The sequence below is a fragment of the Melozone crissalis genome, unplaced genomic scaffold (genome assembly GCF_028551555.1).
Source record: "Melozone crissalis strain CALT ecotype California unplaced genomic scaffold, PUWL_Pcris_2 ptg000006l_1, whole genome shotgun sequence".
In the NCBI taxonomy this organism is placed as follows: Eukaryota; Metazoa; Chordata; class Aves; order Passeriformes; family Passerellidae; genus Melozone; species Melozone crissalis.
In genome coordinates, this window is record NW_026535784.1 from 12431526 (window position 1) to 12459028 (window position 27503).

A 27503-nucleotide genomic window follows, 5' to 3' on the forward strand; every position below is an offset into this window, starting at 1 on the left:
TGTAAGCAGTGAGGAGTGGAGGTCTAGCACAAGCACATACTCTACTGCATCCAGATCATGTTCAAAACTGGCTTCTGAATGCCCCACGCTATAATTCTTTTGGTCAGGGGCACAAAGCTGTCATGCATGTGAATCTGGATTTCTCTGCAGTCCCAAATCTGAAATCTCCTGACTTTGCACTATAAGGGATTATACTTGTTACAAATGACAACTCTATAATCCACTATCAGATTTCTCCACCAAACATATTTCTAGTCACAAGGCCTACTCAAGTTAGTGTCTAAAAGCAAGATTTTATCCCCTGCTGCTGTAGTTTTAATTTTTTTTTTCCTGTGGGTAGCATGCAAAGGACTACAGTAAATTATCTCCTTTGCTGTTGCGTACCACATCTCACTTGTAAGTATCAGAATTATGATGTGAATTGTTAATATTCCAGTGCTGAGCTTGGAAGTTGATGGAAATCTGGCATGTAGGATGATGGGATTATCAGTGTGAGTTCAGTAAAAGGCCTGTACATTTTATTGCTTTAATTGGTCACTTTCAATAAAGTAATTTTAGAATATCCAGTTCTTTATTTTTGTCCAAAGATTTTGATAGTCTCATGGAAAGCAAAACAGTATCTAGGGGTGAATAATAGAATGAAGCTGCTACAGAGAAGGTGCAGTGGTGGTCTAAAGACTTCTTCAAAGTCAACTTCACTGGAAAAACAGAAAAGTGAGATGAAGGAGATTCTCCTGACAACTTTGTTTGGAGTCAATCCATTTTTATTACTGATCTGGTTGATGGAATAGATAGTGTATATATTTTATCTGTATATCTTGGAATCTGAAACGTTTCTAAGTATTTTTGGAAGACAGAACTGGTATTCAGTATGATGTTGGCAAACTGAGGAAATGATAGGAAAACCAGAGGAGATTAATTATAGGTCTAAGGGCAAACTTTTGCACTTTAGCAGGAATTGACAGCTTCACAGCTACCAATTAAGTGGAAATTTTACAGAAATAAAGCCTGAGTTTAAAAATTAACCACAAACTGAACTTCAGTACTGTCTTTGTGATACAGAAAAGTCAAACCTCACACTGGAATATATGTATATTTTATGTGTACAAGACACAGATTAGTCCTTCTGGTCCATTTGGTTTTGTAGGGCATCAGATGGGAGTGAGCCTAAAGAGAATCAGGGGTGAAGGAAGATCCAACAATTAACTTGTGACAAAGACCAGAAGAATGTGGGGATTTCATTTTAAAGAATAGCAGTCACCAGGCAATGTGTCAATCAAATATAATAAAAAATACCAGCAAAGAGGATGCAGACTCTAAATGCATAATGCTAGATGGTGAATAGCAGGCTTACGTGTCAGCAAAGAAAACACAAGTTAGGAAACAGGAAAAACTTTATAGTGTTATACTGTTTTGATTGTTTGCCTGAGAAAGTTTTAAAATCTTCATTACTGGAGGTTAATAAATGTACAAACAAACATCTGTTAGGGATAAAGTATAATTTACCTGCCTTGGCAGTGATGGAAATTAAGTAGGCGTCTTTTGAAAAAACTTGCAGTCCTGATGTCTGCATTTCTCTGTGGGTTTGTTTGTTTGTTTGCTTTGATTCTAATGGAAAATTTATATTATCAGAAAAGAAATTTTGGGCTTTAGGACTACTTACTGCTTTGTGTACTTAAAGCCTGAAACATTTCACCTACAGGTAATAATGCTTAAATTTACATTGTTAGAGTTGCTTATGTTAGGCAGATCCATACTGTTACATTGATCAATAACTATTAAATAGACCTGTGGTAGGGTCAAATCAGATGTTCTTATCCTTCCAGTATATGGTAAATTGTGTCTTCCTTCTGAAAAACTTATTTTATGGCCATGTTAAAAATAAACACTTCTATCTGCTCTGATGTCTTGGTGGTAAATGAAATATATTTTTAGTATTTTAGCTTTTTTAAAAGTGTCAGAGTTATCAGAATAACTCTTGTGATCTTCTGAAAGTGGTAATTTTGAAAGCACATTAAGAAAGTTAATTGACTCCAGTGGCACGTTGCCCTGGGTGGCATTAGGGTTTGTTACCAGCTTCCATAGCAATGGTGCAATAAAGCAAAACTTGCCTCCATTCCTTCAGTTTCATTGTTACTCTATGCTATTCTATGTGGCATGATACTGTAATTTAAAGTGGCATGAACTCAGATTGAAAAGCAGTGAGACACCTTTATCACAGAGAGGAATAGTCTACAGCAGGAGCTGATGGGAATTTAAGAGAGGCAAAGGATTCAGTTTCTTGTATCCCTGTAATTGACTTTGCCAAGGTGGAGGTGGGCATGGCAGAGCAGGCAGGGTGCCCTGGGGCATTTGAGGTGGATGGGACACCTGAAGGAATCCTTTCTAGAGGTGAGTGGTTCACCAGTTATCCAGCAGTTGGCAGCTGTTCTGCCTGCCACCACGATGTTTCATTTTTCATAGAGAAAACATGTTTTTAATCCTGAGAGGTGCCTCTGTCAATGTGGATTACAGGTATGCTGGAAATGTGTGTTTAGATCTACTGTTCAGTAATGGAAGGATTGAGGACTGAAACACTTTTGCTGAGTTGAAAGTTATTTTTACAGTACTTATATACAAAAAATTAATATTGTATACAAAATATTCTTTTAGGCCCTGTGGCAAGAAATTGGAATTTGCTAATTATTACTGATGCTCAGATCAAGAACGTTCCTTTAGCTTTTTCATGCTTTGCATATGTTCACATTTCTGCCCTAATGCATTTTCAGTTCTCTTTGTTATCTGCAATACTTTCAGATCTGGAAGAAGGAACAATTTCTGTCAGGCTTGTTTGTTCCAAGTTGCAGCATTTCCTCATGGGTTTATGCTGTCAAATACAGAAAATAGCCCTGTTAGCTCTCTTGGATTCTCATGAAAAGTTCATAGAATCATAGAATGGCTTGGGTTGGAAGGTACCTTAAAAATAATCTAGTTCCCAACCCTGTGCCATGGGCCAAGTTGTAAATGAATTTGTTATTGTACACAGATGCCAGCTCCATAATAAAGGCAGAGCACTGGAATCAGATCCCTTTATTGCTGGATTCAATATCCATTTTTTAAAAAAATAAAATCCATTGATGTCTTTGCTATAAGGAGTAGCCCTCTGTTACTGGAGGATGTGAGAACTGTTCATGGCAATACCTGCAGGGCCTTAGCTGGAGGTTGGTTTATATGACTCTTATGTGGTACAGCCTTTTCCACCTGCATGCGTTTTCAGACAAATATGAACACTCACTAAACGTAGGTGAAGAAGAGGAGTGAAGAAATATTTGTGCTACTGACTGATGGCATTTCAACTTTTCCATAGTGAAATCAAATCTTTATGAAAGCTGAAGTATTCCAAAGCATATTAACCAAGTAATTCCAAGGTTGATATTGAAGTTTTCTGGTGGTAAAACACTGCCAGAAAGGAAGAAGTGCAGACCAGCCAAAGAAGCACTTGTTCTGTGAAGAGGTTTCTTGGGACAGGTATGGTGATTGTTCTTCATCTCCATGCAGCAGAGATCACTTTTGTTTTACAGTTCTGTTCAGTCAAATTACCTGTTATACTTCTGTTCAGTCATTATTAGTTCCAAAGAGAGGAGCAGTGTGTCTGGGGAGTGCTCAGGCAAGAGAGCATTATTGCAGGCATATGCAGTACACAGAGAATAATTGAGAGACTTGCTCAAGGGTATGAAATTCTGTTACAAGTGGTTCATGAAGTGAACAAAAAAAACCTCTTGAACTGCTCTCCCTGCACACTTGTGTTGAAATGGTCCCAAGTTGGGGAGGAGAAACAGTGATTTTGATTATGGAAATAATTTTTGCTTTGGATGGGTACATGTTCTAAACTGAAATGATTTTTAACCACTTGGATAAGCAGATTTTGAGATGAAATCAGTATTTCTAAATGCTTGTCTGTAGTGAAGGACAGTAGGGAATTAACATTTGCATTATGAAGGACTCTTTAAAGAATGAATTGTTAAGTTAGAAAGTGTTGTTGTTCTGCATCAGCAGGGATAGTGGCAGAGAAACGGAAGGAAAATGCTGGAATATTTACTTGTGGATGAGCAAGTGGTTTTCCTCACGAGCACAAGGTGACCAGGAGCTCTGGCTCCTGTGAAAAACCTCCACAACTGAGAAGGGCAGCTCTCATTAGATCTTGTCTTCTGCAAGTTCTTCCAAACTCCTGGGTGTATTTGAGAGTTTCAGTGTGGCATATAAACAGAATCAGCCCTGATAGGAATTGTTACCATGTATTTCATGGCATGTAGACCCAATTCCATTTTTCATATCACTTTGTTTCTAAACTGATTGTTGTTCTCTAGGGGCAGACTGGACCCAGTGTGGGTCCTCTGCTTCTGTCTGCAGGTGTTTATTCTGAGGTGAGGAGCTGGCATTGTTTTGTTCTGTGGATGCAATTTGACAGACAGTATGGTAACATTACTCCCACAGTGAGGATTAACTGCCAAGCCAATACCATCATGGAATCAGAGAAGGTGCAACCCAGAGGAAGATTGTGGCAGTTAAATTTCCCTCAGAAGTCTTCTCTGTATTTGAATGTGTTTGAGATTGCAGCAGAATTTGGTTTCAAACAGGAAGCATATGGCAGCAGGCTGGGGAGCCAGGTCTTGTGCTGGGATACAGGACGTCAAAGAAGCCACATGCCTAATTGAGTCTCTTCTTCTGCTTGAGTCAAGCAACAGAATATTGTTTTCTGTAAATATTAGCTCATATTTGAGAATTAATTTATTTCAGTCCTGTCTAGACATGTCTTCTGTTCATCTTCTACAAATAGACTTCAGCAAATGGCAAAAGGATTTTCCAAATCAATAGATTTTTAACTATGCATTAGAGAATTCTTGAGGATGTCAGTCAGAATTTATAATCACAAATGCTCAAGGCAGAACTCTGGTTCTCCAAGTCTCAAGTTGATCAGGCAAAATTAAATTTATCTGTGACAGGGCATAAGGAAACGTTTCATTTTATGCCGGACAAGATACAGGTCAAGAATTACTTTACAAATATTCTGACGCAACTATCATTGATACTTTGTAAACAGTAATTTGTCTGAATAACATAATAACAGTGTTCTGTGATATATTGGTGTATTGAGATGAATTTAGTGTTCATATACATAAAAGTCACAGAGCTTGATTCCAAGTGATTTACTTATGTGAGTACCTTTTTAAAGGGGGTCTTAAAGCATGAATTGTTTTCTGGCTCCTAGCATCTGTTCCCTCCCTTTATACATCTTTGCAGAATATTTACCCTTTTTAGGAAATGCAAATTATTTCACCATTCTCAGTTTCACCTTTTCTCAGTTGTAATGGAAACTAGAATGGTGAGAGTGGCGAGTGAGGTCTGCAAGCCCATGGGCCAGTGCTTCACAGCTGAGCTGTGGAACTGCATTGCAGGTGTGTTGTTTTCAATTGGCAGTGTATAGTGAAATTTGAAATATTCTGACAGAGAGCCCCTTATTTAACATTTTTTGGAACCAGTTGCCTGCAGACATAATACTTGATATTTAAGGATTTTTTCTTCTCTTTTCTGAGACAGGACAGTAAATTGACACCAAGTGTTCTTAGGCTGAAAGAGAAGATAATAGAAAATTCCAAGGCAAATGCAAATAGGCCTTCTCGACTTTGTCCAAGGATGCCTGACACTGCTATCAGTACTGTTAGTGATGCTATACTGGCAGTTTAGATTAAATCTGTGCCTAGCATGTCCAGTTTTCAAAGTAAGGACTAATGCATTTCTCTCTCCTTTCTCTGCTACACACTGAGTCTTGTGTAATCACTACCAAGAGATAAGAATGAAATAGGAAGAAAAAGTAGCAAAAAAGAATGCTATTGTCATGGGGATGGCAAAGAAAAATAGGTAGAAAAGAAAGATTGTATGTGCAATTAGTGCTGTGATAATAATTGGAAATGCAGTTACTAAAGGTCAGCCATCTCCAAAGGCAAATTTTGCTTTCCTGCTCATAGACTTTGAAGTGGAAGTAGGGGTAGGGTGGGCAGCAGAGGATAACAGATCATATTTCCCTCCTTAGGTCTTCTAATGATGAAGTCACATACATCTCTAGTAATTGTATGCCTTGCAGTAATGCTTATTCACTACAAGCATGGAAGATGCTTCTCTCTTCCTATTGCATATTATTCTGCCTTTGTGTGTCTGCTGCTCAAGGGATTGAGGAACAGCAGAAATAATTCCCTCCCACATTCTTTGCCTTTTGACACATTTACTAAAAAAGACAAGGTATTTTTTCCTCCAAATCTATTCCTAAAGATTTGAAGAGACAATCACACAGCATAAAACGAAAGCCTGGAAAATCTACCTACTATATACATAACGCAATCTGTATTTTCTTTAAGACGTTTCATAAAAAATCTTACATAAACATTCTTCTTTTCTTTCCTTTTATACTTGACAGTATGTGTGTAAAGATGTGAGAGTCTGAATGTGGTGTTACTTATTGTTGTTATTTAGTAAAGGCACAGAGCTGAAATGAAAAGGAATCCAAACCTCATAATAATAAGTAGGCATGACTCATGGATTACTTCTAAAGTATTTGTTCCATTAATCCAACTCTACTGTGTGGTTTGAAAGTAATTACATTTTGAATATCAGCGTGAATGACTTAAAGATTTGGGATCACTTGAAGTTTCTTATCAATCATCAGCTAATACCCCTTACTTATAATTTGCATTTTTAACAGAATAAGTGACTCAAAGCTACTTCTTATTTTACTTCTTCTTATAGTCATTTACAACTTCCTTTGATTGTATGGTAATACCCTTCACATTTACATCCTTTAGTGTCTTAGTGACTGCAAGTATCAGTTAGTTCAATTTTAATGCTTTATTGAGACAAATCCAAAAGTTTCTCTGACTTTTGTAATACTTGGGGGAATATGAAACATCTGAAACTCAGTTGTTTTGAATGCATATTTATTTATCTATGTAAAATATGCAAAATATTAGAAGAATCTGAGACAGATCCAAAAACTACAACAAAGAAAATAATTATCAACTTTAAGTGCTAATCAAAATGCTATCCACACATAGCTGCTGCTAGCCCATATGTGGCCAATGCAAATAGGGACGTGATGTGACTGTTCCTTTTTATGCTAGATTAGTCAGTTCCTGGAGACACAGTACTTGTATAGAGGACAATTTCTGTGGGATTTGATGGGTCATCTGATTAACATATTTTGTATTATTCTTACTAATCTCGTGCAGTAGAAGAGATGAATTTCCAAGCAGGTAAATAAAGAGAGTGCAACTATATTCACACACAGAATATTCTTATAATATATTCTTATTCTTATTCTCCCCTTGGAAGGGGGACAAAAGGATCATCAAGTTCAACTCTTAAGTGAGTGGCCCATACAGGCGTCAAAGCCACAACTTTGGACTCTGCTCTAAATTGGAACAAAAGATCACTTTTCTTTCTGAGACAATTATGCAGTTATGCAGCAATGCAAACATTTAGGAAACACAAAAGAAAAATATTGCCATATGCAATTTTTTAATGTAATAATGCTAATGAAGAAAGGAAAGCATTAGCACTTGAAAATATTTCCATCCTCCATCACACTCCTTTTTGTGACTCTGAAGTGCAGAAATGCTGGCTCATGTTAGTGATAGAAAAATTCAGTTCTATACATTGTACATCATGCTGAAAGAGCAAACCAGCTTTGAGGCTGCTTTTCACACTTGCCCAGAGCTTGCTCAGTGAGAGCTAAGAAAAAAGCTTTTTAGGTTCTGGAACTGTTTCTGGAAAGTATTTTGCATCTGTCTTCATCTCATGTTATGTGGCCTGTCTTGGTCTCAAAACATAATGTTCCTCAGTCCAAAGAAACAAAACCAAACCAATAAAAAAAACATAGTTTAATGGTTTTACTTGTCTTTAACTATAAAATGGAAGAATGAAATTTGTGTCTCTTTCTGAAAGTACATTACAGATGACCCTACTGTCCAAACTCATTTATTATTATTATAAGATCTTTTCAAACTCGAGATGTGCTGACATCCTGTCTTTAATGCTCTTGTAAATCCTGAAGTAAACAAATTTCAAAGACACTTGACTGGTACTGTAAAGACAAGGTCAAAGAGTTGAATGACACATTCTCCTCGTACAATAAGACTACCTATCAATCAGTTTTACTAGCAAATTCTTAATAAAGAGGAGAGATCAGAACATGACAAAAGTGTATCTGGGAAAATATATGTGCAAGATGTCCATTTTGGTATCCTTGGAATAGTAGCTAATGATGAACAACCATTACATGCGACCTGGAAATATGGTTGCCTCCTGTAGGAGAAAGTATTCTGCAGTTTATTACTTCTGAAAATTAGAAATAGCAAAAATCTATTATGTTAAAGTGGTCTCAACTTTTTAGGGACTAAACTTAAATGTGTACTGAACACATTTAAGTAACTAAAAGAAGCAAGATGATTAAGTTTAATTTAAGAATTATAATGTTTTAGTGTTGGTAATGCATGGAGGGTAATTTACAGGCATTAAAAATTATTTATTTCAAGTATTGCATTCACTGATGATGCATTTGGCAAATACATGCTCAGAAGTTAGGTAATTTTTTTCTTTCAATATGCTGAAAGATTTTGGCAATTTTTAGCATGCCCCAAAAATGTGTCATTATCTTTCATTTCCCTAAATTTTATGTAGAACTTTTTCTACAGGGTTAGATGTTAGACATAGGTTAATAAAGGGTAATGTTAAATAGAGCCAGTCTCCCACTTAAATAGTAGGACACAGTCTAAAGTTAGACAGATAGCTCTGGAAGAAAGAAATTCCCTTTACCTACTAAGCAAATATATAAAAACAACAAAATTGTGACTTGCATATGTCATTGTTATTAGCAAGAATATTAAAAATCAGAAAAAATATAAAATGCCTGTATGATAAAGCACTTCAGGTGATTCAGCAATCAAAGAACTATATGTGTCTTTAAGATATATATATGATTATAATGAGAGCTTGTTTCAGTAAAAAGAAAACAAAACCTGGAGATACAGTCTGATCCAGTCTGCATTCAAGATACATTTACATATAAATTTACACATATTTATATTACACTTAATTTTATACACATTTATATACATAAATGTATTACACATGGTGAATTTGGCAGTGCTGGGTTAATAATCTTAGAGGTCCTTTCTAACTTAAATGATTCTATGATTTTATGAGAAGGAGAGCAGATAGCACTCTGTGGTTTTCCATGGGATATTCCACAAATGTAGGGCAGTAGGCATTGACTCCTTCTGACCACCTTACTGTTGCTTTTCTCGATGGTAGCTGGAATTTCTTTGAAAAAACTGCCCTGAAGTGGAAATGATTTGGAAATAAGAATAGTAAATGTTTCTTGGTCTCTTCCCAAATGCTGCCATGTTGGGTTTTCATTCACTGGTGTAAAATCAAGCTGGTTTCCAAGTAATGTGTAAAAGATATTTAATAAAACATGCTTGGTGGGACTAGAGGCTAGAATTTGGAATCTGTGCATTTATTTGTGGAGTAGTTGTGTCATGCTGAACTTTCCTGTGAACTGTAGTCTTGACCGCATACACCAAAAGGTTTGCCAAAGCTTTCATAGGGTAAATTCCCCAAAGTGGGCGTTTAGAGTGGAACCAACAACAGCAGAAAAGAATAAAAAAAGCTTCCCTTGGGCAAATCTGTTTTTTTCTCTTTATTTTAGCTTGACTGCTTTGGGCAGTTGAATAAGACTGAGCTATATGACTGCAAAATGACATTTAGATAAAATGCTTTTGTGCCACGTCAAATGTAGAGTTTGGGATACAGCTATAATTTCAGACTTCACATCCAAAGATTATGCAAGCTCTGTGTAGTAAGCACTTTTCTTATCAGAAAATGTGAAGGTTTCTTTTGTTGGCTTAATCCACAGTGCTGCCAGTTAGGAACTTCTTTGGAACAAGCACACTCCAAGCTGAATTCAGTTCTGCTGAACATAAAGTAAAATAACAAAGTTTTTGGTTTTAGTTTGTGAAGTTGTGGATTCCCCAGCAAATATGCAGTGAATTCCTCCTATGACTTGGTGATGCTTTAACTGTGTTGGTTGTCTACAGAAAATTACTTTTCATGCACAGTATCTTCAGCAAAGTCAAATAATGTAATTTAACTTTCAGTAAGTGCAGAATCACAAGTTGAGTGATGTTGGAAGGGAGCTCTTTGACATCATTGAATCCAGCCCACAGTGATCTAGATCTTTTCCAGTTGACTTTTGAGTATCTCTAAGGATGGAGATATGTCAAGGTCCCTGGGCAGCCTGCGGTAAAAAAAAAAAAAAAAAGAAAAAGAAAAAAAGAAAAAATTTTCTTATGTTTAAACAGAGTTTGATATATTTCAGTTTGTGTCCATTGCCTCTTAGCTTGTCACTGAGCACTGCCAAGAAGAGTCTGGCTCCATCTTTATACACTCACATCAATTATTTATATAGATTGATAAGGTCTCTTCTGAGCCTTCTCAGTTCTCTCAGCCTTGCTCTTTGTGATACATGCTCCAGTCTCTAATCACCTCTGTGGCTTTTTGCTGGGTGTACTCCAGCATGTCTGTGCCTCTACTTCTGAGGGGCCACAATGCTACACCACATCACTGCAGCTGGATCTCAGCACTGCTGAGCGGGAAGGTTTCACCTCCCTTGGCCTGCTGGAAATGCTCTTCCTGATTCAGCTTGAGACACTGTAAGCAGCCTTTGATGCAATTGCACTTTGTTGGCTTAGGTTTGATTTGATGTCCACCATAACCTCCAGGGCTTTTTCTGCCAAGCTGCTTTCCAGCCTGTTGCCCTCCAGTACATACTGATGTGTGGGGTTATTTCTTCCCAGCTGTAGTTTTTTTGAGCTTTATCAGATTCCTGTTTGCCTGTGTCTGCACAAGATGTATTACTGATATATCAGCCACTCCTCACATTTTTGTTTCATATATAAACTTGCTGCCATTGTCATGGATCCCTTTCCCATCTTCTTGGACACTGTGAAATTTGCTGGCCTCCATCTGCAGCTGTTCTCTTGGTGACCTTCAAACACCACAAGGCTCGTGCAAGGAAGGAGCCCATCCCCTGCTGTCCCAGCCTCAGTGAGAGCCCAGACACCCCAACAGCCTCAGAGCTGCATCTGCTACAGGCACCTCCATCTGAGCTTGAGTTGTAGGTGATAGGGGAAGCAGGAAAACAGGTAATAACCTTCATTCCTACAAAAAAACCTCCTTTTTTAGACACTGGGTCACTTTTTTCTCTTCCTAGTCTCCTTTAATGTCAGACAAGAATGTGATTGAAGTTTTCAGCTCCTTCAGTGCTTTGAGTTATTTTGGATGCTGAGAACTATTCTTATTCTGTGGGGGTTGTTTTAACTTGCATTTGAAATTACATGTCAGTAATTTACAGTGGACCAGGCTTCTGTTAGGGGCAGTTAGTCATCACCAAGTGAATGGATGTATTAGCATGTCACCGTGGTATATATCAACCTCCTCTCCCATAAAGCACAGTGGCAGCTGTAAATACACTCTTAGTGCAGCTTTCTTTTAAGAAAATAGATCTAGCAAGGCATGTATTCAGAAGATCCTTTCTACCAAGGATCATTGCCTTACTGTTTTATTTTTGGAATGTTCATTAACATGATGTGGAAGCACCATGGATCCATGTGGAGGTGTTAATGGCCATAAAATTGGCTGCTTCCTGTACTTGTTGCTATGAAGTGTGATCTTAGTTTGGAAACTCCTGTGTAAATGTGTGTATTTGTCTTAGGATTCTGTTTCCTAGCAAGCCGTGACACAGTGCAAAATGTGCTGCAATTGCTGTGGCTGGCCCTCTTAAGCTGTCAGCATAATTTATGGGAACACTTCCCGACACCTTCTGCTGCTAATGGTCTCTCAGAGTCCTGCAGAAAAGGCTAGTTCTGCCTCCTAATTTTAAGAGCCATGATGGTGGCACTGCTTGTCTCTTTTCTGGATCTATTTTGGATTTATGTCTGGCCAAGGGTTTGAAAGAGCTGCTATTAAAGCAGAAACATCTGCTGGAGCTTTATGTGCTGCTGGCTTGCCAAGTTCAACAGGAGGCCAAACTACAGCTGATGGGCTCAGCCCTCCACAGGTGTCACTGCAGTTACAGGAGAATGACTGTAAGGGAAATTGGGCTGCTGAAAGCTCTAAAAAAATAAATAAGTAAATAAAACCCCTTAGCAACTGTAGAATGTTGTTAGGGGATTATGGTTGGGTTGATTAGCAAATAGCAGAAACAAACCTTGCTGAAGTGGTTGTGAGTACCTGAATTCCCTGGTGCCCCTGATTGATGCAGCACCTGAGGTGTGCCTCCTCCCATTCCTACCAGCTTCCCATCATGTTCTGCATGCTGCCAGCTCAGGCAGCACAGTCACTCAGTGATTTTAAACCTGTTAGGAAAACCTGATTTTGTTTAACTATCTGAATGTTTTCATGATTCAGACACATCATGACAATCGTTTGTGGGCAGTCATGGGTGAGGCAGATGATTGTTTTGACATGGACTGTTTTTGAAGGAGAGGGATTCAAAACAATGCTTTAAAATTCCTTGTAAAGGTTTTGTTCTGATGCAATTTTAGTAACTTGAAATAATCACTCCTTTGACACTGGGAACATGGGAACTCACATCTTGGATGAACTTGAGCTGCATCTGAGCACTGACCAGCCTCCATCCCAGATATGTACTTGCAGTTTCAGAGAAGCATTCCAGAAAACTCACAACAGGCAACAGTGGGTCTCTGATAACATTTCCAGAGTATATTTTTCTATATTTACTTGTTTAGGATTTTTATTTGTTTTAAAAATGTCCAGTTACTCCCTTAGTTTTGCCAAGCATTTGGATTCAGGTGCAGAGTAGCACACTCAAATTACTGACAAAACTTCAGTTGACTTCATTTACCTTTTTATAAAGTGCTACACCTGGCCATATAGTTCATTTTCCCTCTCACCTCCCCTACAGCAATCATAAAATGGAGATCAGCACATCAGCAGCAAAAGCTAAAACTGCTACAATTGGAGTTAAAGAAAAGTTGTGCTTATTGAAGAGTGAGTAGAAGACTGTTATAGTTGGCAGAGCCCATTGCTGGAGGAATAGATAATTGCATGTGAATGTGCATATGCAATTTATTAAATTATTATCAGTTCTTTTTTAATTTAATAGATGTTCCTATTTCAACCAGTTTTATCCAGCGATTACAAGAAAATTTGCTGTTCTGGTCAGAAAGCACAAGGCCAAATTCTCTCATATATCCCAACATGTTTCTTGCCTTCCAAGAAGCTGCCTGACTGAGAATAAAGTTGTTTCAGAAATATTTCAGCTGTGTTTAGTGGTTTAAATAAAAAGCCTGGGCTATGGGAAATGCCTAGCATTTTTCCATGGTGGAAAATTTTAATGTTCCTTGCAAACCTCAAGAAAATATTCTTGAACCATCTCCTTTTCCCAAAGAACACAAGTATGTGAGATAAGAAATGATTCCTTTGTAATTACTCATTTCCCTTCACAACTCATAAAGGAGAAATCATACTGGAAGTGATATATGTATGGTTCCACTTCTGGCAATATGGTTAGTAAGCATAATTTTGGAAAATTGCATTTTAGCAACAAAGACTTCTTTTTCCTAAACTAAAAAACCCCAAACAAAAAATATGCCACCAAAACTAAACCAAACCTTTTTTTTTTTTTCCAAAGATGGTTGCCTAAATAGGTGTAAGGAAGCTAGTATTATGTAGGAAATATTAATTTGTTTTGTAGGTAATAACTGAATAGTTAATCAAATAGTTAAGTCTCTCAAATGCTCCATAATATACTCCATTCCTTGCTAATGCAGTGCAGGACTTGCAAATGCTGAAACTGAATCTACACAGGGCTGTTTCTTATGAGAAATGCCTGCATAGTAACTGCTGGTTACACAATACATCGAATTCAGTAATGAAAGTGTGGTAAGAAATTGATCTTTCCTTATTTTCCACAATTTCATTTTTGTTTTTTACTCCCTCATGTAGGTCACTGGAACTGTTTGTGGGAAGGAACTGTAAACAGCATTACTGAAATGATCCAAGAGCAGGACTTTAAAACCGTTAATTTGACTATGAATTGTTTCAATAAGTTTGTTTTTAACAGGAACAAATGACTGGGATTGAATGATTGTGGGGGAATTTTTAATTTGCCCCCAAGCAAATTAAAAATTCTTGGTGCCCCTTAAGGGCAGCGTGATCCAGCACATGCCCCAGCTCTTCCATGGCTGCAAAGCTAAGGAAGAAATAACCCAGAGCTTTTACTTTTTTGCAAAAATAAGACATAACCCTGTCTTGCTGGCGGTGTCTTGTCTGCTTTGTCACTGTGACACTGCTTGTTTCATGCTTGAGTGGATTCATCACAAGGATCTGTGTAGTGCGAGCGCGGCTACAGGCTGTACCTTCCGAGATGTGCTGTCAGCAAGTGCTGTTGTTGGTGATGGAATTAATGCACCAAGGCAGTAGCTTCAGAATAGGTGTCTAACCTAAACTAATACTTTCTGAGAGGGTAGGAGATGGCTGCAGCTAATAGAAGCTAATGTGATGTTTTGTCAGCCTGTAGGATATAAAAGCTAATTGTTGCAGCTGTGCAGCAAAGTAATGAGGAGCTTGAAAATGTAACTGATAAGCAGAGTGATTATAGGCTAATGAGCAGGATGTTTGTGCTATATTGAAGGACTAATGAAGGGCTGCAAAAGATAACTGCTGTGGTATACAGTGAGATATGCAGAGTGGGAATGTTTAAATACAGCACAGGAAGATATGTAGTAGATAATAAAGACACAATGCTGCTAACTATTGGAGTTTGAGCATGAGTGTTGTGTTCATTGTGCAGATGAAGCCATTAACCAAAACCACTACCTGATAAATGCATGACAGAAGATACTAGCAAGGGAAGAAATGATACCGTACATAAATACATGTTGTATAATTCACATATCTCTATCAAGTAACACCCCCATCTGTACAAAGAGCTCTGTTTATCACCATCCATGTTGTCCCATAAGAAAACATGAATGGTTCCTGTACTTGTACGAAGCATTGAGTCCAGACAGCTCTGAGATAGGGTAGTTCCTGAAAAACGTGGACACAGAACATTTTCTTCAAAGGTAATTGCAACATCAGGGTAGGAGATTGCAGCCTGGCACGCCAGTCTGGGGCCCAGTCAGGCTTGGTACCGTGTGGTGTCAGAGGACCGGGCTGTGTGCGTTGCGAAATAAGGTCATGTCTTATTTGTCGCTCTGACATTAGCAGCCAGAGCTCCTAAGGAGACATCTGGCTCCCTAAAGTCACCTGCCATGGTAATCCTGGCTTTTATTGTTGGCCACAGAGGACTGGTTTTCCTTCCACTGTGGGCAGTTGAATTGGATATGTTTAAAGCTTTGAATAAAAGCCCAGTTCTAGAACATGTGATGTTTATGATCCTTCTTGAATCTCCTCACTTGATGCAAATGCAGTCTTTTGGGTTCTTTTATTTTTTTTTTCCCCATGGAATTTTTGAGGTCAGCAATTTACAATCATTAACACTTGTAATTATTGGAAGGAGTCTCTATAACTGTATGAATGGAAAGTTGCACCATGTCCTGTACACAGCATTACAGAACAGGTCACTACAAATAAAAAGGCATTACCAACAGCTTTTAAAAAATCTGTGTTATCAGATATGTGATCAATATATGATATCAATAATTGATAAGTGAAAACAGGACATGTTAATCTCTAGTGGTTTTGGGAAAAGTGGGTAAACCCTCTATTGCCTAAATATGAAGTTGCTAAAATATTTTATGTTACCTCTAGCCTTTGCCATTGATTGTTTAGTGTAAAACTGGATTAAGAAAGAAGTGTTTCTATATTTTTGGTTTTGGGAGGGAAAATGTGTAATTTCCAAAAGGCTCAATTTTCTGGAAAGTAGACAGAGAGAGGTATTTCCAAAAAATACTCCAGCAAAGCTGATTGCTGATTATTAATCTGTTAATTGGATTGCTGGATGTTAATTGGATTGCTAGGAGTCCTATACTTCTACAGTCTTTGAAGAAACTTTCATCCACATGAATTCCTCAATCTGTGAATTGGGTGTTGGAATTCAATGTTACAATGTGTTTGTTCTCTGAAGAAAGGCTTTGGGGCTTTTGGTTTTGTTTGAAAGGATTTTATGAGGCTAACCAAAGCCTCTGCAGTTTCCACATTGGACATGTAAAAACCTTTGAAGGCTTCTGTGCTATTTAAGTGAAGATGATGAGTTAGTTTTCCACTTCTTTAATGATGTTCCTCTGGTTTCTTCCCTTTCAGTAGGCTTGTCCTGGTATTTGTTGATGGAACCTCTGATGTATCTGTTTTAGATACTTCATCAGCCAGTTCCTCATTACTCTGCTGTAGTTATCTGTTTTCCTTACACACATTTGAGGTGTAGTCAACAGTGTTGTCTCTATTCTTCAGGTGAGGGACCAGAGCACAAAGGAAATCCTACTGTTAGATGTAAATCTGTCACAGAGCACAAATCTAAAATAATTTATCCTGTATTTTAAAAGTTCATGCTGTAAATCTTGGACTGTTCTGCTGACTGAAAGGAGGGGAAGGTGGGAAGACAACATTTGCAATAAAGTCTGGAGAAAATTAAGTGGGAAGCAGTCAAGTGAGTTTTATGTACAGATCCACTCTTCCTTGATTCTCTAATGTGCATCTCAATTGAATCTTTTTTTCAACAATTTCCCAATTATCAAAACCAACAGATCTTTTGTATTCTTTTCTTTCAAATAGACTTTTTTTTAGTTTCACCAGTTAAGTGGTCCAAGAGTCATTTGAAACCTCTTCATTGTTGTCTTCCAGGATTTTAAGTTAATGGAGCTTGTACAACATGACTCATTTGACTAGAATGAATCTTCAGTTAGTCTTCAAGAAGAAAAAGTAGAGGAAATCTGATGAACATGTGTGTTAAGTGTTTCAACCATTCTCTTTCTAGTGTCTCTTCAATTCATTAAAAAAAAAAAAGTAAGGAAGCATTTTTTTGCAGTTGATGTGTTCTTTGAGTATTACATTTGATTTGGGAATGCAATTTTCATCTCTAAGAATCTTCATTACATTTTACTATGCTAAATTTTAATTTTTCTTATATATTTTTAAATACCTACTTGTAAATAAAACCTGGAAAAACAACTAACAATGAACAATGTTGAATCATAGGTGTGAGTCACAGGGGAGAGCTTTATAATGGTAGTGAAGTTCAGAAAGGCAAACATTTGGTTCATGTCTCTTTTGGAATCTGCTAAATTTCTTCTTCTTTCTCAAAATTTCTGATGGAAGATATCCAGATCCAATGTTTTGGTACTGTTCCAAATTATGTTACACATAGATTTATTTTACCTCAAATCTAAAAAATTTACCTTTTTGAGGATGAGACCTAAATTTGCACAGAGCTTAGGGGCTTTGGGAGTTTTATTTCATGAGAATACATTTCTTTACCACTTGGACGTTTTCCCTCAATATTTTTTTGAGCTTGCAATATTAGGCTAAAAGAGCTAATTATGTCTGTGCTGTAATATCATTGTATGATTTTGAGGACTCTTATCTGAACATGCTGTTCTTTCTGTGAGAACTGATTTTTTTCCATAAAGGGGGGAAAAAAAAAAAAAAGAAAGAGAAGACTAACACATATTACAGCAGAAGTATGTACCTGACTTCAAAAACGCCACAAACTGTCTGGCTCAGGTTGTGTGATGTCTGCATCAGTATGTGAGTAATCATATTGTTCCACCATCCAATGGTTCTATCACCTGAGTACTGGAAGATGTGTATCCTGTGAATCCTACACTGAGTTTTGCTCAATGAAGAAATACCCTTGTAATCTATAACCTATAGTGCACAGATGGATACACAGCAGCAGGAAGCAGCCTGAGTATAGCTTGCTGTTTCCCCTGCAATGTCTCACATAAAGCCAAAATTCTGATTAACTGTGTCCAGATCACTTAGAACTGCAGATCAGACCCTTCTTTACAAAGGCAGTCTGTACACATCTTGTTCCAGTTTATGGAGTTGTGCTGTTGTGCTGCCACTTCAAATAAGCCATGGTATGGGAGGAAATTTTACTCTTCTGATCAGGTACATGTGTACACTCTTTCCATTAAAACCATAAAGGGTTCCTCCTCTCCTCAATTTTGTACAAGTACAAATAAATGTTGAAATATATATTGAAGTAGGCGTGCACTGGGGTCACAGAATTCATCTTCCCCAACTGTCTGTAGCTTTGTAGTGCAATTAAAGGATATTCTGTTCTAGCTGCATGCTTCAAAATGTTAGTTCTTTCTATATCCAGTCAGGAACTTCGAAGTTACATCTTAAGTGAAAAAGTTGAGGTGATCTGTTTTCTCTGCATCATAGTAGATTTGGAAAACCAATTATTTTACACAGTGCCCGCCTTGAATGATGTCCTTGAACTATGTCCTCTTGTATATAAATGTCTCAAAGAATAGCTGACATTCCTGGGTTCTCTCAAGTGTGGGCTATAGTAAGAAAGATTTGGAAGTCAGAATACATTCTGACTCTATAGATCCATAGATCTTCTTCCAGTCATGTTTTTCCTGTTAAGGCACTTTTCGGGACATACAGTTGCCTATTTTCTCAGGCTGGAACTGGATTTCTTTTTTCCCTTGAGATTGCTAATTTTTACCTGAAAAAAATTTTTTTTGAATGCATAGTTTTATTACATTTGTCTGAAAATACCATACTTAGTGCTCTCATCCTGTTAAAACTTCATTTTTTGCATTCTATCTATAAGTCATGAGAATTAGAAGGGAAAGTTTTAGACTAGAACTTTTTATCTTGGAACTTGCTTATCTTTTTTGGGCTTCCTGCCTGTACTCTTTTCACACATTGACAGAGTTGCCATGGTGTCCTTCGCATGGTGTCACTCTCCAGTGGTCCCATTTTATTAATCCTGGAACTGCCTCTTCAAAGTAAATTGAATCATCTTTAAGGTTCAGAGAATTATTTCAGGATGTTATTACTGGGCTAGCCACTGACCTGATATTCTTCCCTCAAAGAGAATAGACTAGGTTATGTTTTCATTATACATACTTGTTCTGCATGGTTTCAGTACATCTGTCTGAAGTTGATATTTTAAGTCTTTGCTTTAATTTCTTTCTGTCAAATACCACTGGCAAATTAGGTGTAGCACTGTCCATCCTATTCCCCTTAGAATTTTAATTAGTTCTGTGCTGAACACTGCAGTTTTATGTGTTTGATATCTATATATTTATTTGTCAAAATCGAATTGCTATGATTCAGTAAATTCTCTAATACATTGCTGTATATCTGTAGAGAAAGCAACATTGTGGGGGGAAAAAAATCCCAGATCAAATCTATTCAGATAACACTATAAAATGGCTAAACTCACAGTTTTAGGCTGGAGGATGGCCTGAGTGTCATAGTGTTATGACCGGTTGGGTTGGACCTCTAGCAGAATTAGTATTGGATAAATACTCCACTAAACTGGTGGAGAAGGAAAAAAAGCAAGGTAAACATGAACCTTTCTAGGTATTCCTTAGGACCTGTTTCAGGCATATCACTGTCTGCCCACTATGCCTGCTGATGCCGAAGACATAGAAAGCTGCTCCATGGCAGCAGCTGAAAGTTCCTGGATCTTGTGGAAGGCTGGATTGGTGAAAGCACAGAAGGTGCCTCTGGCTTCATACAACATGCCCTCCAACTTCAGTGACATTCTGGGTGACACTGGGACATAGGTGGGATGCTCATGGTGGCCTTCTGTGGGCATCAGCCCTTCAGGGAATAACCTGCCTCACATGGCTTGGAGGAGACCTCTGGCAGTGGGCTACTTCTCAATGTGTACACACTCACCCAGGGATTTGGTTCTTCTCTGCTCTGTCTCCTTGTACTCCCACAAAGTTCAGCAGTGACTGCCCTGGGTGAGGAGCATGAGGCACCAGAGCTTGCTGGGGAGCAATGAACAATGTAGAAAGGGACTGTAGGGCAGAAATCACTACACAGGCAGTGTAGTGTCACACTGGGTGGGACAGTCTTGTCATGGTTCGCTTGGACATGAGAGCTTTTGAGTGCTCCCAATTGTTTGAATGATGCAGAGTTAGGACAGAGTACCTTCAGGCCTGCTTGTTATTCCAGGGAGAGAAAAGGGTGTGTAGAGTGGAAGTTCTCACACCAACTCTCTGTCCTAGGGTGTGCTTCTCGGTGAAGAAGGGACAAGTGCCTTAGATGTGTCTGAGTCCCTTTCCAAAGGCAAAATGGATAACTGTGAATATGGAGAGGGCATGTGGTACAATTTGATCCTAAACAGAACAAGCAAGATTTCATCCAAAGTGATTTAAATTTGGGTGTGACTTGCTTTGAATTTCTCTAACATTTCTTTATATTAACATTTTACTTGTCCGTTCTTTTTGTAATTGAAATTGGCAATACAACTGCAGAGCACAGATGCCATTTTTCACTGGCAGCTTTTCAGAAGTATGGAACAAATTCTGCAGAGTGCCCACATTTAAAATACTCGTGGAGATGTCTCTGTGACATACTGATGGCCAAGTACTGACTTTCCTTTTTTTAATTGAAAATTCAGTGATCTTCTGAAAAAGAGCTGGAGGAGTGGATGGGATACCTATATTCAGTGCTAATTCTGCTAGAGGTCTAATGTGAATCTTCCAGATCTTGGGCCAAATTCTTCTCTTAAGCAACAGCAAGCTCTGAAGTCAACTCTTCTTTTTCTGCATAGCTGAGGAGATGCTGTTAGTGCTTGCCAATGAGCCTGTGCTCTTTATAGCTCCTTTTTTCCACCTTGTGGGTGGTGATGGAAAGGTGTATGTGACAGGCTTCTGTCACTGAACAGAAAAAAACAAACTAGCACTGCAGAGAATTCAAAGTACAGACAGAACTAGCCATTTTTTTTCAAACCTAGAATTTAATTTTCTTCATAGTAGTGGGCTTCTTTTAGTAGCTAATGAACTCTGAAAAGAGCAAAAGGATAGCAGAGAAGCATTGAAAATGGACAGTTAGTGCACAGAGAGGGGTTTTCTTTGCAGAGTTTCAATGCTGAAGCCTTTAGAAAAGAGCACTTACAGATGTTTGATTTCTTTCAGGTCTTCAGATTTTGGGACATTATACACAAAGTTGAATCTACAGCCTGGGATTGCCACTGTTATTGACAATTTCTACATTTGTTCCACCAACAAAAAGAAGGTATGTGGCGAAAACCATTTTTGTAGTGCAGGTGAGATTCTTGGACTATGTAAAGAGTGTTTTACAGGTTTTCACAATATAGGAAACTTATTTTCATGATGGTGAAGATCACCTTTGTGCATTTGTGACATACAGAAGTGAGATATTTATTGTTCCTGAATAGTACAGACAGAAAAAAAAATTACCTTGATGGATATGGGAACCTTATGAGATCATTGACTCATACGATTCCTGGAAATCAAACTTTCATAGTGTTTTCCATGCAAATGAAAAATGAAATTCTGTAGGTTTTCACACATCCCAATGGATTCAGGGACTAACATTCAAACTCTTCATCTTTAATACACAAGGTTCTTAACATGTTCCTTAATATAAAGTATAGGGATTGGGCAGGCTGTCATTGATAATGATGTTTATCCTGTGTAGAACCTTAGTTAAATAAATTTTAAAAACCCCTCCCCATGAAGCTTTCTTAAGAAATGTTCCTGCATCATTACTAAGAAACAAAACACTTTTCCTGGAACCTGGAAAGGTTAAGTGGACTTTATAAGTGAGAGCAAAATCAACCCACTGAGTGTATTTACAATGGATGTTATATTAGAAGCAAAGGAACAATGATTATGGGGAAAAAAATTCACAGTAACAGCCCTTCTATGTCTTAAAAGTGCCTGTGATTTAAATGGCAAGAATTGTGAAGTGCAATGTGAAACATAAGCACAGTGGGTCTTTCATGAAATAAGAATTTTCTCTTGATAAGGGCCTTTTAAATCCAGTGTAATACAGAAACACTGATTTCCAGTAGAGGCCTCTGATTGGAAGAACAATGTTTGTTGTGTTTGTCTGTCTGTTTTACTTAATCAAAAATCAGAAGAAATCTGTAAGACTGCCTTGATGATTAAGTACATATTGTATTTCTCTTGAACTTGTCACTGGAATTTTGTGGCCAAGCTGTGCTATGTCTGAAATTGGTAATATATTTTTAATCTACTGCAAAGCCAGAAAATATTATTTCGTTTCTTAAAGTGGAACTGCCAACAAGCACAAAGTTGCTTCAGATGATGTGTTTCAGATATACAATCTACTGGTGGTTTCAAGTCCAAAAGAATAAAACCAAAAATCTTTACCCATCTCAGTTTCTGGAATAAAAGCTAGAAGGATGAGGTGAATGAGAGCCCTATGGAGGATCTTTCCCAGCTCAATCAGCTGCAATATCAAAGCCTGCTCAAGCACAAGTGTTCAGTGACAATATTTTTGTGCCATTTGTGTGAAAAAATAAACAGCAGTAAGATCACTGCTAAATTTCAAGCCTGAAAAACACACCAGTGCTCACAAGAACCCTCATCTTAATCCTGTCTAAGAAAAATCTATATTCTCCTGAATTTCACAAGCTGAAATTCTTAGAGATGCAAACCCCACTTAATAAGCTAATATGATATTGAAAGCCACCTGATACAGAAAGTCTCTTTGAGTCAATATAAATACAGTATTTTTATGTGGATATTTGCTTCTATGAAGGTGTTGTTTATCAGTATACAAACAACAAAACCAGCAGAGCAGAAAGGATTTCTAGAGCCTTTAAATGATGCCAGAGGGAGATATATTAATACACGGAAATATACATACATGCATATGTGGTACAAAAATGATGAAAGCAGTGGGGTTGCATGCTTTAGCCAACAGCTTCAGACTGTTCTTGGAGGTTTCACAGTCACCTGTGGAAGGTAAGAGGGAAGTCTTCATGTTTTAAGAGCTTCATGTTGTAAGTCTGTTGTAATGGTAAATTTTAGGTGCTGGACCTTTCATTAGGGCATTAAGAGGAAGACTAAGTTGATCTCACACAAGTTATTTGGGATGATGGAGGAACATATCTGTGGAGGTATAGAATGTAAGAAAATAAAAATAGTGCAGAAGGTAGTCACACACCTGAGGAGTTGCCGCTGTACCAATTACCAAAGATTAGGAGCAGGCCTGCCCTTAATAGGCCACAGCTGTGTCCAGTAAGAAGAAGAGTGCTACAAAAGAGTGGGTTAGCTGGGTGAGGAGAGAGATGGACTTTGTTGGTTGTGCTGTGAAGAGAGTTGGAATTTGTTTGCTGTGAGGAACTGACCATGAGAAGTCACTGGAAAGGTATGGAACTTTTGAAATAAGATGACAACGCATATCTCCCTGTCCCTTTCAGCACAGTTGCACTGGGGGCAATAGAATATTTAGAACTCTGACTCCCTTTTCTGAGCTGAGCAGAAGTCTCAGGTTTTTACTTGTTCTTGATGTTACTTCAGATCATTATGGTATGGGTTTACTTCAACCAGTTCGCATTTTTTAAAATGTGCAGAAAATGGAAACTGGAGTGCTGGCTGCATGTACTGGAACTAAGTGTGCCCTTTAAATGTAAAGCATAAGTAGTCCCATGCTACCACTTAGCATTTAGTGACTGGGAAAATACATGAAAGCAAAGATTAAATACATTTATGGGGATTTTTAATACTTCACATAGTAAAAAGTGTTCTGTGATTTCATTTCATTTAGCCATTGTTGTCATCTGTGGAAGAACAAATTCTGCACATTTAAAGCTCATCATTCCCACCTCAGTGTCATCAGGGCATTAACCACACCTGATTTAAGTTCTATAGAATTAGGTATCTGGTCAAGCTCTCTCCCTCTACAATTTAAAAAAAAAAAAATAACCAAAAACCCCAAACCAAGCAAACAAAAAAACCACAACAAGAAAAGCAAAACAAAAACCCAAACAAACAAAAAACAACCAAGCAAACAAAAAAGAAAACACCAATGGAGAAATATGGGTGTCTCCAGGCAGTTCATACTGTTAAAATCATAGTTCTTTGTGAGAATTCAATGAGAATAAGGAGATCTCTGTAAGTGACTTTGTGACTGTTGTGGGTTTGAACAGAATCAAACTGTGGCTTCCTACAAAGACATACAAAGAGATGGGTCATGGTTTAACCCCAGCTGGCGATTAAGTACCGCAGTGCTCTTGGCTCATTTCATCCACCAGTTCCCTCAGGGCTTGTGGGTTCCTCTCATCAAGTCCCATGGACCTGTGTACCTTCAGGTTCCTTAGATGGTCTCAAACCTGTTCTCCTCTACCATGGCAAGTTCTTCATTCTCCCAGTCCCAGCCTTTGCCTTCTTTGATTTGGATGGTGTGGCTAGAGCTCTCATGGACCAAGAAACAAACAGATTATTTGTTTGTCAGTTTTGAAATGCAATTAAATGAAATAACTGCTAGAAGGCTCCAGTCTAGCTCTTGGGCTGACATCATTTTTACAGTTCATAGCTTTTACTATACCAGCTCCTAGAGTGGCTTAGGCTTTCACTCAACTTGCCTCCACTCTGTGAGCTGCAATCATACCAGAGAGAGCAATGGACTTCTAAGTGAGCTTTATACAGTAAATGTGAAATAGTTCTGGAAATTTTCTGTGAATGACTCTAATTTTCATTTTCTTAAGATGTACTGAAAATGATGTAGTTGATTAAAAAGTGCATTAGCAAAAAGTACAACAGCACCCTTTTCACATAGTACCATGTGGAAAAAGGATTGTATAAAAACCCTCATGAGGTTATAAGGTAAAATATAGGAATGTTGGAGACTGAATAAGCTGGAGGAAGTATGGAAATCATCCATAAACCTTACTATATTCATTCAAAAAGTGGCACATTCCATTTTGCTTTGGAAATGTGCCATAGCCTTCTATGAACAAGCTGTGGTGAGTACTGTAGGCCTTAGTTAAGAATCTGGAAGGAGTTGTATCAAGGTCACATCCACACAATCTTTTGCCAGTTGTGGTAAATTCATTCACTCTGTGTCTTTTTCTGGCTGAAGGCAGCAGAACTCAAATGCAGAAATTGTGTTGCTGCAGTTACCAGAGGACTGAAGCTATGAAACCAAGTTTTGACAAGAAATGATGGCAAATCTCTGAAGACAGAGCTTTAGAGGGCTTTGTTTTTTGCTCTGAATGGACCTTTCTGATGAAATGATGGGATGGAGATGTGAACGGTGGCTGTATTGTTTGTGAGGCAGAGTTGAATTGCAGTCAGCAGCTGCACAAGTAGAAAACATTTTGACCTACCTGCAAATGACCAAGTAGGATCATAGATCGTCACCCTAAATGCCATGAAACAGCAGAGTAATAGGCAAAGTCACACTCTAATTAAGTTTATGCTTCCTAAGGATGCATTAACATTTGGTTTGCATTCTGTCTGGTTTTAGTGTAGTATAAACCAGCAGTTAAAGACACTGATATGGTTTTGGAAAGCTGTAGACTAGTGAAGGGGAGTTCTGCTATGTAAGCTCTCTGATGCTAACTTCTCCATTTGAAGCACTTTTTCATTGATCTGTGTTATAAAATAGCTTTTCCCTCTGCAGTCTTGAGGGGTTGTGCAGTGATAAGGGATGTCCCTGCACTTTAAACAACAGAATTTATGCAATAATCTCCTTTTCAGTATTTAGCACATGCTGATAGCATCAAATGGTGCAGGAAATCCATCATATACCATGTGCAGGAAATAATTTGCTTTGTGTTCTCTGTTTTCCAAACCAACATTTTAATTGTGACTTGGAAGTGTGATGTGTGTGGTTTATAGAGTATGGGATTAAGACTTCCATAGCGTCAATCTGGAATCAAGTGAACAAAGCAAATTCTTTCTACAGAAGAAAAAATTTAGCAGAATTTAATTTCACTAAGCTAAATTATCAATAAAATATTTAACTTTTTTTGGAGCATATATGCTGTTGGATGTAGAAATTACATATTTGATTTTATGTAGTGTTGTTGGGGAGGAGTTGAATGAACACACTGATTTTTATTTTTTTTTTCCCTCACATCCAGTGCATATTTTAATTTTAATTCATGCTAATGCTATTGGTGCATCCATCCTTCCATTTATATGCTTTTGAAAAACCTGCAGCTATAAGCAGTTTATATTCAGGCTTTTGATATTAAGAGAAAACAAGTATTGATTGTGATACACTAACTTATTAGTTAAATGAGTTGAACACTTACATTTCCCAGCTGTCACAATAACCAATAACTGCATGTTTTTTCCAAAATGAAAGACAAGGTGACAAACATATTCTTGCTTGCCAAACAAGGCAGAACACTTAAGATAGTAATAAGGATGTAGGCTTTTTTATACACTATTTTAACTCCTGATGATTTAAATAGTATGTATTATACTTTGCAGAAGAATATTTGCCAGAACTATAAAAGCGCTTCCCAAGATGCAGTTGTTTTGAGCAATGTTTGTAAGCACTTACAGGTAAATGCAGTCCTACATAATTTTGACATTTGTCTTTCAGAGCAGAACAATTGGTTGTGGAATTTGTCAAAATGCAGTATGATTACATTCACTTGTAAGGAATAATTCTACTCAAATATCAGTTTCCTTAGAGACCATAGTAGAACATCTCCAAATATAGAGAACAGAATTATCTAACACTTTTACTAGTAGTCCGGTAAGGGATATTCCTTTCAACAAGATGAGTAGCTACTTGAGGAACATTTCCCTGTGAAATTACAGAATATGAGTTTGTATGTGGAGATCTCTACCATGATGTGTTCTTGCCTTATAAGCAGTGTCACCATTCCATTTTATTCCAGTGATGCACCATCAGAGCACTAATGTGACCTGACTGCATCATTTTGCTTAAGGCTTAAGTCCATGACTGTTCAGTTTGTGTTCAGGTATTCTAGATACTACCAGAAATATGCCCAATAATTGACTCTTTTTTCCCCCACTCATACTTTGCTAGTTGGTAGATTGCTGTGAGAGGCAGTCCTGGGCAGAAATCCCAGGTTTTATTCCCACACAATTTATGAGCAGTTGCTTCATTGACAACCCCAAAGCTGCTAAATGCAAGTGGAACTCAATAGGTTAAAACAGTCAGAGCTTTCATTGAGCTGTTAGCTGAAGTCACAGCCCACAGCAGAGGTTCATGCAGCACTACCAAGCCCATGACATATATGGGGAGGATTTGATGGATGCTGTTTGATGGGGTGTGACTATGTATATGTGGAAAAAATAGGATAAAGCTTTGAGAAACAGAGTGGACCTGTTGAAAATTAAAGCTGTGGATGAAACAATGGCTTGGGATCTGGCTATTAAAGAAGTATTTGAGTTATTTACTGGCTAAATGGAGGGTAGGAGTCATAGCTTTCCAGCTGGACTGATTTCTGCTATGGTTGAGAAACCAGGGCTTTTTCACAGGTTGTATGTAAA

At 37.8% G+C, this 27503-nt stretch overlaps 1 protein-coding gene across 4 annotated transcripts in view; it reads left to right on the top strand.

Moving 5' to 3' along the window:
- SORCS2 (sortilin related VPS10 domain containing receptor 2) overlaps positions 1-27503 on the top strand; it is a 519673-nt gene that overhangs the window by 278474 nt on the left and 213696 nt on the right. For all 4 annotated transcript variants that reach the window (XM_054290103.1, XM_054290102.1, XM_054290105.1 and 1 more), the window contains exon 3: positions 21168-21267. In XM_054290103.1, coding sequence (XP_054146078.1) covers positions 21168-21267 — 100 coding nt within the window. The remainder of the gene's footprint in view (positions 1-21167; positions 21268-27503) is intronic.